The sequence below is a fragment of the Chiloscyllium punctatum genome, chromosome 26 (assembly GCF_047496795.1).
Source record: "Chiloscyllium punctatum isolate Juve2018m chromosome 26, sChiPun1.3, whole genome shotgun sequence".
Taxonomy (NCBI): domain Eukaryota; kingdom Metazoa; phylum Chordata; class Chondrichthyes; order Orectolobiformes; family Hemiscylliidae; genus Chiloscyllium; species Chiloscyllium punctatum.
Window position 1 is genome coordinate 79,700,986 of NC_092764.1, and position 13,667 is coordinate 79,714,652.

The following is a 13,667-nucleotide window of genomic DNA, read 5'->3' on the forward strand; positions in this document are numbered from 1 at the left end:
CTCGTTATAAAAGGTTTGGAGATTGAACATAATTCTAAAGATAACACATGAAATGCATCATCCATCACGAGTTTGATACTTTAGTTTGGAAATTAAACTTCTATATCCCTTGTCCAGAGGTTTTCTATTTCATGAAATCAGTCTTTCAGGAATCTACTCGTAGCAAAAAAACTTTCTAGTACAGCCTCACAGCCAAATGAAGAATTTCTGAAGTGTCATTAATGTAGACAAACACAACAGTAAAATTGCACAAAATAGGATCCAACAAATGATGCTGAGACAAATAAGTTCTTAATGATGTTGGCACAGGGATAAATATTGACCATGATCCTCATCTTTAATCAATCCTTTGGGATCTTACTCTACCATCTGATGTCCTTTATTTAATCTGAAAGATGGTGCAGCACCTTCATTTGCTCTGAAATGTCCCTCAGCATGGAGAACAGAACTTAAGTTTTCCTTTGTAATGTAACTTCTGATGTTCAATTAAATCTCTATTTTCCTTAAAATGAGCCTGTCTTACCTTGAATGCTGCTTATGTTACATAAACCATTTGACTGAATTATGACTAATTTAATCAAGAGGAACTGGTGAAAACCTACATCAAAATTATTGTAAATTTTCTCCTGTGATATGGAGGAGTACAGATCTGTTACTTGAAGGAAAATGAATGTGAAGAGGGTTACTTTATTTTGAATTTTCAGAATTCTGTTCATGGACTCATGGTCTATCATCTCTTGGAATACTGGGTTATTTTGGACATCTTTCCTTGCACATCTCGCTCATAGATCAATAACATTCTCATTCTATTTCCAGACACAAGTATTTTTAAAGTCATCTTTTTGAATGTTGAGGGTTTAAGGTCTTTTTGAGTGTTGGGGACATAAGGTCTCAGTATGTTAACCTCTAAACTCTAAGTTCAAGTCACAGAACTTTAAAACTAATGACCTAATTAATTTTCCAGTCGTGCTCCTTCCCCTTACCCACCCAGAGAGATGTGGTGGTCACCTAAAGTTACCTGTGTACTCAGGAAAGCAGATTGTGAGTGGAGATTTCTTAATTTTTTCCTCAAATATGTCCTTCTTGTTGAGAAAGAGGATGACGGAAGTATTTGTAAACCATTTGTTGTTACAGATACTGTCGAATAACTTCATCGACTCATGCATGCGATTCTGAAAGAAAGAATGCTCTTTGTTACACTAAGCATCTAGAGACAAACTAGGCAATTCTATCTTGGCAGCTCAGCAAGGATCTAATTTTTAAATTTCTATGTTAAATTGCAGATTAATTACAGGTTGAAGGTACTTAAACAATTTACATATTACAACTGGATCTATTTAAAACCAGTCATTTTATTTATATAATGTTTAAATCATGCACCATGCATGTACCAGGAACTACAGCTGAAGATTCACTGCCTTTCTCGATCTCTCAGCATAGAAACCATGCAGCCAGAGAGCAGTGGTAAAAACTAACTAGATACATTAACCAAGAATGTCAGAGATCCTTGAATTAATCCAGACTTGAAAACAGTCAGTGCCTGGCCTCCTCCTGACCTTTGAGACTTTGCCATGAAATTTTAGTTTTATTAGCTACAATGGTTTAAAGATGGCTTTTGACGGATTGGAGTGGAAGCGCTAACAGATTAAGAGTCTGGTAACCCATAAACACCACAATGTCAGGTCATGAAGACATTAGTCTGGAGCCAAAAGGAAGATTACCAAATGCATGGACAACAAAAAGAAAACACTTTACATTTTACAGGACCAATGCCTCGGCAAAATAAAAGATAGAAGAAAAGAAATTTGCATAAGACTTTGTATGTCTTTTACATGGCAATGTAGGAATGAGAGGAGCTTGTGACAAGGTCCAGGCCAGAGGTCGCACTGCTGTTTTCAATTCTTGGTCAAGAGAAGCTTCATACCTGCCAATTTGGGTTGGTGTCGCAAAATCTCATTATTAGCATTTTGTTTGTATCAGTCAGCGGTGGTGGAATGGTGTCATGAGGCTGTAGCGTGAGGCTGTAGCTGGAAGGCTGCCTCCTTCCCCAGGGACTTGATACCAGAGAGCAGGCAAAAGGAGGACGAAGCACACCCAGAGTCATGGTATAGTCACACCACATTGAAGGTACACTGTTGTGTCACAGTGCAGTCCAAAACAAAAATCACTAGTATCTATGCAGCATGACCCAGAAAGCTGTCTCTTTACACAATGAACAGACTGGAATTTAGCCCAAAACCGATGATCGTTCACACAAATAGAACATTTTGATTGTATTTGTTTCTAGAGATTCTCAGATTGTCAACTAAAAGACAGTTTTGCAGTTTGAGTCATACCATTCACTGAAGACAGTGGCTGAACTCCTCATCGTGCTTTACATCATAATGCTGCCACCTTGTGTTTATTGAACATCAATGTGATACACAATCATTCTTACATGTACTATCCATGATTTGGAGATGCTGGTGTTGGACTGGGGTATACAAAGTTAAAGATCACACAACACCAGGTTATAGTTCAACAGGTTTAGTTGGAAGCACTAGGTTTCGGAGCGCTGCTCCTTCATCAGGTGGTTGTAGAGTACATGATTGTAAGATACAGAGTTTATAGCAAAGGTTTACAGTGTGATGTCACTGAAATTTCACATTGAAAAATACCTTGATTGTTTGTTAAGCCTCTCATCTGTTAGAATGACAATCAAAGTATTTTTCAATGTATAATTTCAGTAACATCACACTGTAAACTTTTGCTATAAACTCTGTATCTTATAATCGTATACTCCACAACAACCTGATGAAGGGGCAGCACTCTGAAAGCTAGTGCTTCCAACTAAACCTGTTGGACTATAACCATAGTTACAGAAATCTGCCACAAGTCTCCCTAGTCTCACATTCCAAATGTCTGTTTACTTTGAAAGAAGATTTACATACATAACCAAACAATGTCCCAAGGAGGGAAGGTCTGAACGGCCTCTTATTAATGCCAAGATGGTCATGTGGGTACTTTTGGTCAGACTCATGCTGGAAGGGTTGAATGAAATCAACAACTAATACAAAGAAAGGCTACATTATGAAACCTTTGTCAATTTCAATGCTGGAACATTTTCGGTATTATCTACACTTGGATAAATGGTACAACCCGACCTTTTTGAAGAAGTCTTGAAATCGTAACTTATTGTTTCAGGTCTAACATATTTTAGCACAGCTTACTTAGATTCCATTCAGATTTTCAGCATTTTGCTGTTCATGACCTTCCCATTTCTCAGACCAAGAAGCGGTCACTTTCCTCGATGTATTAACTACATAAGCTTGAAACTGAATTATAATACACTTTAAAGCTTTTTGACCTGGCGTGGCACCAGACGTGAAAATACAACTCCAATTACTTTTCAAAATCTTGAAAGTAGGCTTTAAGTTGATCAAGCTTTCCACATAAAAATGGTATGATCAATGTGCCAATGACTCCACCTTGGTCCCTTCACCCGTTACTCCCTATTTTAAGTAATACCAAGATTCTGTCTTTAACTCTGATAGCAGCACCAGCATTACCGTATACAATGGAGGAGAAAGTGAGGACTGCAAACAATGGAGATCACAGTCAAAAAGTGTTGATGTGCTTTTCCAACACCATACTTTCTGACCCTATATTATGAAGAACCATCAATCTTCTTTCCCAACAGCATTGACTCAGATCCATGCTTTGGTGTCAAATCAGCCCAAAATAAAAAGATTCTTTGGGACTCTGATCCACATGCTGACTATCATGTTTGGATACACAGGTATGATCAATGCTGTCTACTGATCATCATCTGCATGTACAAAATTAAATCCAGCACTTTTTAAATTTAGCTGCATTTTGTTATATAAATATCAATTGAGTTTTCAATGGTGGCTTGGAGTCTGTGATTGTATCTGTTGCAGAGTTGGACATCTTCAATTGTTATAAAACCGACCTCAGCAAAGTACAAGCAAGATTAGCACAGTCCACACAAAGCCATGGTAATTATGAGCACCACGGAGACAATGTAGCACTATGTTATCCCTTCAACTACTTGCTGCTAATTGCACAAAATATTAAGATGAAAAATACAGTGATTACACATTTAATAAATGGAACAAACTGTTATTGCAATCACACAGAAGGAGTGAGGCTTGATTTAGAGATACAGTCCAGTTCAAAGTTGTACAGCTGTGCGGCCAATCAATTGAGTAACTGAAAATCCCTGGAACAAAATTCCACAATCATACATGTGGCTTTACATGTTAACACACAATAGATACAAGCTTCTCCAGGAGCAAGTCGACAATGACATTCTTGCATCAATAACTCCTTATATATAACACTTTCAGACTGGGGGAGCTTGGTTCAAAGTTTTGACAGTAATCATCCTGGTTAGCTCAGGGATACAAGAAACCAAACCATGTGTGTGTCATCATTTTGATACAATCACTCTCCTATTCATTATTCCTAGAGGAAGGAATACTGTGATATTATAAAACAAATTAAGTTGAGCACATAGTCCTGGATCTAGGAAGCAAAAAAATCATTAGTCAACAATGTGTTTAACATGGACGTAATCCTAACAATCAGCCGATTACACAATGGGTGTGAAGGAAGAGAGGTTATATGAAAGGGGCTATGAGGTTACATTCAAATAATACACCTCTCCCAGACTTGTCCGATTAACACATGAAAGCCAGAGACTCTTAAATCTTGCCTGGAATCAATTGGAATTTCATTTGTTGCATTAGAAATCCTGAATGAAAATAAAGCTACTGTTATAAAACACAAAATGGGTATTCCTGCTGGATTTAAAAGAGTTGATTGGGCAGGTCAGTGAATCCTGGAACTGGATTACAAAACAGCAAGATAGGTTCCCATTCTGTTCTCGAGGCCTGGATTTAGATTCAACATGCTGTTGCTGTGGTTTTCACATCTCTTAAAATAAAGGTACATTTTAAAAGACATTTTGTGGCAGTTAATATCTTGGGTGGCTGGGGTAGAGAAAAGAGACCAGTGAATGCACCAGGAAACCAGTCAACATGCTTCTATGTAAAGGTCATATTCCAGCAGTCGATACAGTACGTCTAAACTGATTGTCAGCCCGTCAGTCACAAGCAATCTATCTTAGGCATTACAGTCCTGTGTCATGAGCAAAATAAATACCCAGGTACCATAGCTCATCACATCTCCTTCATATCTCATAGACATCAGCAGGGAAAACACTGCCAGCACTTCTAACACAATGGGAAGAAGTCTTCTTGCATGTAATATAATTCAATGCAGATAAAGAGGAATCAGAACCTGCTCCTTCCTTCAATTCAAGTCCAATCAAACAACCTACCCAGACTCTCTTAATTTCACTTCTACGATTTAATGAACACAGACACTCATTACACACACAGCATGCTCATAAATCCATAGTCTGTCTCTCACTGCATACACTACAATTACAGAGAGCTGAACAATCATTCTGGGATCTATCAAACAACCGCCACACATTAACCACTGGGAGCCAACGCTATCTCCTGGGGCCCGACTCACCGTGGTCTCATCCTCATGGAGCACCTGGTCATAGCCACTCAGTGCCACACAGAAAATAATTGCCGTCACATCTTCGAAGCAGTGGATCCATTTCTTTCTCTCTGACCTTTGACCTCCCACATCAAACAGCCTGTGAAGAAAATAGAATAACTTTTCTTCAGTAACACCTGATGATTGACAAATGGGTACAAATAGTTACGAGTTGTGGACTTAGCCTGTCGCACTCTCAACATTCAGCATAATATTCCTAACTGTCCACAAAAGTATACCTTCAGGAGGTATTGGAGTCCCCATGCTGTTCTACACAGAGTATTACATGTGCCCTTGTGCTGTAATTCCCAACACACAAAGTTTCTGATGTTGGTTGGGGAGGCTGAGCACAGGCTATTCACTGATGACTGGACAGTGAGACATGTTGTTTTCTGTGATCAGTTCATGCAATCTCTGGCCAGGAACCTATAGAAACAATAACCAAAAGAACTGTGGATGCTGTAAATCAGAAACAAAAACTGAAGTTGCTGGAAAAGCTCAGCAGGTCTGGCAGCATCTGTGAAGAGAAATTGGGTTCTGAGGAAGGGTCACCTGACTCCAAAACATTAACTTTGATTTCTCTTCACAGATGCTGCCAAACCTGCTGAGCTTTTCCAGCAACTTCTGCTTTGGTTCAGGAACCAATATACACAGGACTTGATAGAGCCGGCATATAGAAAATATTTCTAATGGTGAGAGAATCCAAAACCATGGACCATAAATATACGAGAATCACTAATAAATCTAATGAGAAATTCCAGAGAAACAGTTTCACTCAGTGTGGCGTGAATGTGGAACTTGATACTGCAGAGAGAAGTTGAGGTAAATAAAATAGTTACATTCATAGGGAAGCTAAATGTGAAAAAAAAATTATACTGATGGGAGTTGGAAGAGTAAAGATTGGAAAATGCTTCCGTGTCAAGTTAGCACTAGCCCGAGGCGTGGCGGGCCCTGTTTGTATCTCTCTTCCAGACATACAATTAAGTAACTTCAGCCACCGGAGATTTTAAGGCATCAAGTTACAGTCCACAGTGCTGTATTAACAAAAGGCACAGAAGCAGGAACTGGTGTTTATAGAATTCACTGTGCAAAGTGGGCAATGGGTAGCATTCAGGAGCAATGAGAGAATGGCTCTGGTACAACAGCACAATGTATAAGTGAGCCAACAGCAATCTGTAAGCATATAATACAAGACTAGCACCTTGATAGGTGATAGATAGAAATTGATAGGCGCATTGATTAGGAGAAGACCATGTGGAGATCAAGGGAAAGGCTGTGAACTGATGTGTGGGTGACAAAGGATGTTAAGAGAAGAACAGTCAGCATGCTGATGAATCCTTGTGACATTGAAAATCAGCTTGAGACTAACTTCCTACATGACTGATGTGATGCAGGAATGGGAAATATAGCCTTGTATGACTCATAACTGGGAAGGCAAAGGCTCTTCATGCACGTAGATAGTGTACATACATGGGACGAACTTCATGATAAGTACAACAATAAAAGCAGCCTGACATATAACATGTGCATAATCCCTTTTTTTTATACATCCTCAGCCCTGATAATGATTACACAGGAGTAAATCTCTCCATCTACTTAAACATCAGATAGTAATCTTCATACACAATCAAGAGTTGTCTTCATGCAGCATTGAATTAGCAATCCCAGCCACCATTTCCAAGAGCATGGCATTAAGGGCAGGATGGAGATTTGGAGATGTCAGAGATACTTGTTAGATAACTAAATGCAGGTCCTGCACAGGTTCAGGACAATATGTTGGCAGAGTTTAAAGTGTACCTGCTGGCCCCTAGCTTAGACTGAGTAGAGAACAATTGGTGCTAAGCACAAATTTGGATACAGGGTTTAGCCTTGGTATTAGTCTAGAGGGAACTAGCGTAGGTAAAGATTACTAGATTCTAAACTGTATGTTATATATTAGTCTCGTACTTATCCCACTCACTTACAATGGTCCATTTTTCAAATCAGTTCTGTAATTGTTCTGAAGTGATGTGCATCAGTTAAAATTTAATCACTTTGATTGATTTATTTTCTAAGAAATAATATAGTTTTTTTTAGAGAAATGTAAATTTTGGTCTTTTATGTTAAATGACTGGCAGACCTTGAAAAGCTCAGTGATCAAAAGTCTGCAGTGTCTCAGTGCCCATGTAGACTAATTAATGAAAACCCCCTGCTATCAACTCCCATGATCTCCAACCTGCGGGTATCTGGAACTGTCTCATAAAATCACTTAATCATTCATTACAATAAGTCACTTAGCGAAATGGAAAATCTTTTGAAATGCAAACTGGAGTCTGGGGAATGAGAAACAGCCTGAACCACTATTCCAAGGGTCTGACACTCCATTCGGCAGGTGAGGGGTCACTGCTCTGACACTGCCACCTGTATGTGTATGGCAGATCTGTCCATAAGTGCAGGTGTTCTATTCGGACTCCCCTGTGATTGAGATGCATTCAGTTCAACAGTGCATTAGCTCTCGAGGGGTTGGGACTTCAAATTCCACAGTGACAGGTTGTACAGTTGAATTTGCTAATGTATGGGCAGGTTTAAAAATGAGCATGATGCAGGATTAGTACAAAAGCCTCTCAAATCCATGTATACAAATCCATATTAACATTCTCCAACCTGATTTTTCTACTGCATTGAAACTGCCCTTAATTAAAGCCACAAATGCCGTCCTCTGTAACAGTGGCCAGGGGGCGTCAATTCTATGCAGCCACTGCTGGGCATGGTCGACCACCCCATCTTCCTCTGATGTCCACCTCCGACGGACTGCTCAAGCTACTTCTGTTCTTCCCTGTCAAATCTGTAATTGCACTAATGTCTCCGAATCTCTCAAATGTCTATCCTTGGTCTCCTGGTCCTCTGCTTTTCCTCACTGAGATCATTCAAACCAAAGGATTCAACTTCCATTTGTGGACTGGAGATACTCGATTTAATCATTTCTCTCAGAATCTTCACTGCACCTTGTGCTCTCAAACATTTTGCGAGACATATCACAGAATTGTTACAGCTTAGGAGGAGGTCATTTGGTCCATCGTGTCTGCACCAGTGAATTGAATGAGCATCGCTGTCTCGTGTCAACCTCCTGCTGGTTTCCCATACCCTCACACATTATTTTTATTCAAATAATAATCCAATGCCTCTTGAGTACTTAATTGAACCCACATTTCCAGCAAGTGCATTGACTATCCTAATTATTCACTGAGTAAAAATGTTTTTCCTCACTTACTCCTTTTGCAATTCATCTTTGATTTATGCTCCCTTGTTCCTTTCACAAATAGAAACAGTTTCTCCCTATCTGCTACATCTAGCCCACTCAAAATTCTGAAACCTCTATCAGATCTCCTTTATCTTCTCTCCAAGGAGAACAGTCCCAATTTCTCCAATCTATCCTCATAATCACACAGTGCTGGACAACTATATATTTTGTGTTGACACTAGGGCGGCGCAATTGTGTCTCTCTGCGCAATTGTCTGACATTAGCATTAGGGTTCGAACATTTTCTGTGTATGATCCACAGCTGTGGGGGGTTAGGGCTCCAAGTGATTGCCTCTTTGAGCTAGTTGTTTGGTTGAACAGAACTGGTGTCTTTTTTCAGCAACACTCATCTTGTAGAACCTTTTCATCTTGCACTCATCAGGACAATTCTCAAGAATTCCAATGTAAAACTATGCTTTTATTCTGTATGAGGAGAGAGGGCTCATTGGTTGGCAATTGGACTGGGGGTATATTAGAACCATCCAATGGGATAATAGCTACCCTTACTGGATCATTTCCTGTTGACTCAGCAACAGACCCAAGGCCATGGCTTTCAGTTCAGACAAGTCCCCGGTTCACTTTAGATTACCCCGAGGTTTACACAGCCGGTGAGATGAACTGTTTACCTACTGCATGAATTTGCAACATGATGGTGTTTGCCACTAAGAGGATGCTGCCATCATGCCATAAACGTGAATGTGGTGCTATGTGAATATCAGTGCTAGTGTGATGCCAGATATGTTGGTCACACATCCTGAAGACTGGTGGGTCACATTAAATACCATAGCCCTGTGGGGCCAGAACCAACTAGCCTGTGTGTGCAAAACTCAAAATAGTGTCCAACACTGGATGTAATTCTGTGATGGGGTAACATTTGTTGAACAATTCTGCGATTACTCATAGTTACCAGCAGCTATGTTTAATAATGTACAGGACCTTGATTTTTGCAGACAGAAAGAACAAGTAAACACATTGTACCTGTTTCCACTCAAATGAACATTCTCTGGTACATTTCTCAGGGCAAGGCATTGGACAAAAAGCTTCAACAAAATATGTGTTTTTTCAGAAATACCTTCAAACGAGTTATACCTGTTCTGACTGCACAATGTCATTTGTGACTGACTGAAGTAACTGAATGAAAGAAGCTTCTGTCTTTGAGGAACACACTCATTCTAGTCTGTTAACTACATACACTAGGGTGGACGGTTGGGGGGGAGGGGGGGGTGGAATCCATAAAGCAAGGAGATTGCATGAAATGCCTAAGTATTTACTATCAAGGCAACAGCAAATGGGTAACCAACCCCTTCTATTTGTTGATGCACTGGTATTTTTTAAAATCTTCACCTGAACACATCAAATACAGTCATGCATAATGGGTCCAATTTTAACTCTGTTTATGTGAATGGGTTTTATAAATTAGGATTTTGCTAATGATCCCCTTCATGTTGAAACCAATTGTTTTCCATTTGGACAGGGGAGTGTGGTGTTGTTTTATTTAACTGGACTCACCTGAAGTGGAGGTTTTTGAATGTAAAGTGAGTTTCTACGATGCCAGTGGTCTTCACTCTGGTTCGGAGGATATCCTGCTCTGTTGGCTGATAGTCATTACTTCCAATTCGATCTAAGCTGTCTAGGTAACTGAGGGAGAAAAGAAAGTAATTATGAAACAAATCCTCAAATTACACTGCAAGTGCTGGACTAGCCAATAATGGACTGCATTACAAAGTGATCAGAAATCTCCAGAGGCAATCGCAGTTGTAAATCAATCAAACACTTATAAAAGAGGCCTGACTTGAAAGAAAATCATTTATTTTCGAACTCCAAAACAGAGCCACTACTTGTGGCATACATAGGCTCATTCTAACCAGGGATAGACGGTTCCAGACCCATCTCTGCGTCCCTTGACATTTTCTAATCAATCTGTTCAAAGGTGTTACTACATGCCTCTGAAATAGTTGGGACTTGAACCTCGGTCAACTGGCTCAGAGGTAGGGACACTACCACAATGCCACAGGAGTCCCTGGATCTGCTTTGTAAGTATTTTGAATTAACCAGTTCAGATCTGTTGGGTGACACTTCCAGCATGAGTGGGACTTGAGCGAGGATCTTCTGGCCCAGATGCAGGGATAATACCACTAACACAAGAGTAATTAGGTCTACTTTACTTTTTTCTTCTTTTCTATATCTGGAGGTGCTAATTTTCCCAGCACCAAATCACCATGGCTTTTGTTTTTACCTATTAACCACCAACAGTAAGTCACCCATGTAGCCAAATTAATACTTACATGCAAGGTCTGCTAAGGTCAGTGCAAACCATCAGATAGTGAGGGGGTGGTAGTGAATGAGGGAGGAGGCTGAATCAAAATAAAGGCAGAAATAAAGCACTCTATCCACTGAGGTGCCCACCTCTCTATATAGGCATCAAGACTATTTGTGGGCATTACAGACACCCTCTTCAACGACACCTGGGCAAGAAAGAGGGTCAGACAGTCAGTAGAAATGAATCCGCGAAATGGACCTGCCTATAGCCAACTTGGCCCAGGCTGTGTCTGCACTATTTCATTTTATTTTGGTTTAAATCAACCTGTTCCAGAGTTATTATCGCATACCCCTGGAGCAGGCAGGACTCAATTCTGGGATCTCCTGGTTCAGAGGTAAGGATACGACCATGGCACAACAAGAGCTCTCCTGTGCTTAAAGATGTGTTGCTGGGACATTTCAGAGAACACCTCTGGGACACCCGCACCAACCAACCCAACCGCCCCGTGGCTGAACACTTTAACTCCCCCTCCCACTCCACCAAGGACATGCAGGTCCTTGGCCTCCTCCATCGCCAGACCATGGCAACACAACACCTGGAGGAACAGCGTCTCATCTTCCGCCTAGGAACCCTCCAACCACAGGGGATGAATGCAGATTTCTCCAGCTTCCTCATTTCCCCTCCCCCCACCTTTTCTCAGTCCCAACCCCCAGACTCAGCACCACCTTCTTGACCTGCAATCTTCTTCCTGTGCCTGCTTTATTTTATTATTGTTTTTAAATCAACCAGTTCCAGAGTTATTACCATACACCTCTGGAGCAGGTGGGACTTGAACCTAGGCCTCTTGGCTCAAAGGCAGTGACATTACTTCTGGACCACAAGAGCTCTTTGAGTTTGCTTTTTATTTAAATTCTTGGGCTGTGGGCATTGCTGGCTCGGCCAGCATTTATTGCCCATCCCTATTTGCCCAGAGGGCCGCTAGGAGTCAGCCACATTGCTGTGGGTCTAGAGTCACATGTAGGCCTGACCAGGTAAGGACAGCAGTTTCCTTCCCAAAAGAACATTAGTGAACCAGATGGGTTTTTTTGTGACAATCGACAATCAGATTCTTATTCCCAGGTTATTAGTGAATTCAAATTATCTACTATGGTGGGATTCAAACCCAGATCCTCAGAACATTATCTGTGTCCCTGGATTAATAGTTGAGTGATAAGACCATGCGGCCATCACCTACCCCTTGGGTATGCATTATATATTTTTAAAATCTAGAAGTGTTCTTACAACTGAATGCTTTCCCATCACCAAATCAAGATGATGTGTTCTAGCCGGGCAGACCATTGCTGGCTAACCTGGGAACTCATACTCAAGGAGATGAATTAGTGATTCCCCATGGGTCCTGTAGGGGTTTTCACACCAACCTATGGTGTTTGGTGCTCCCCCCCACCCCCAATACTGGCTGAATGAGATGACAGAGCTATCAATTCTGTGCGATAGAATTAGGTCTTTTGGAAAGGCTAAAGGTTGGGGAACAGGCGAGTTATGTTTTACTTTCTGCAAGTTAAGACTGTAATTAAGCAGACAAGAACTCTTTCACATACCCCTTTACTGCTCGTGGATTTGAATGGCCACCGCAGGGGTGAAGGTTACCTGCTATATTTAAGTATCTTAATCTCAGCATTCTACCAATGAATAACAATAATTAACTTCTCAAACTGGATAGAGACTATTGTTTAACCATATACATTAAAGTTACTGAAGATATCTTCCTGGCTAGTTCTTTACAGCTTTCTTTGGTAGAAGGCTTTACTCAGCTTCATGTGTCAAAGAGAATTACTCTTATCTTCACTGGAGGTCTGAAGATGTAGTCGGAATTAGTAATTTGGGATTTCAATGGCTATCAACTATCAAGCCTGATTTTTGCTACGTTTTCACTTAAGTTGTAAATAGATTCTATACCATGACTTCAAATTGCAAAGTCTTGAGTTCGGAATAAATATGATTTTATAAGTGCAGTAAATCACATTAACTGGGAACATTTACGAGTACCTGTCTCACAAAGCTCAATAACAGTATAAACACAAAGTCAATAAATGTTTACAAATCTCTGATAATTCCATTAAACATTACCCTTGCAGGCTCTAACAGTTAAATACTAAGCTTTGCCTGTTTCTACTGGATGCATCACATCATGTAGGTATGAATTAGTCATTCAATGATTTCCTCCAGTTTTAATCCAATCACAAATTCTCTCACTTCAAACCCAATCCCACTTGTTCGGAAACTCCATTATATTTAACCCAATGCACTGATGATTATTTTAGGTGCATTATTGTGTGAAGGGGGAGCATTTTGCATTGCAATCCTTCATGCCTGGCTTTGCAGGGTATGTATATTTTTATTCAACCTGTTCAGAGATGTACAGAGCAGGTGGGAATGAACGCTGGTCTCCTGGCCCAGAGGTAGGGATACTACCACTGTGACACAAGCACTCTTACCAGGTTATATGCTGATGATTGTTTTAGTTTGAAGTTTATAGACATTAGTAGGTGAAAGT

The 13,667-nt window shown here is 40.4% G+C and overlaps 1 protein-coding gene across 4 annotated transcripts in view; it reads right to left on the reverse strand.

The window, feature by feature from the left end:
* LOC140453217 (guanine nucleotide-binding protein G(o) subunit alpha) overlaps nt 1-13,667 on the reverse strand; it is a 227,345-nt gene that overhangs the window by 21,820 nt on the left and 191,858 nt on the right. For 2 of the 4 annotated variants that reach the window (XM_072547778.1, XM_072547777.1), the window contains exons 5-7: nt 10,363-10,491; nt 5,545-5,674; nt 1,019-1,172 (exon numbers count right to left, since the gene is read on the reverse strand). In XM_072547778.1, coding sequence (XP_072403879.1) covers nt 1,019-1,172; nt 5,545-5,674; nt 10,363-10,491 — 413 coding nt within the window. The remainder of the gene's footprint in view (nt 1-1,018; nt 1,173-5,544; nt 5,675-10,362; nt 10,492-13,667) is intronic. The other 2 variants (XM_072547779.1, XM_072547776.1) reach the window with 1 other exon arrangement.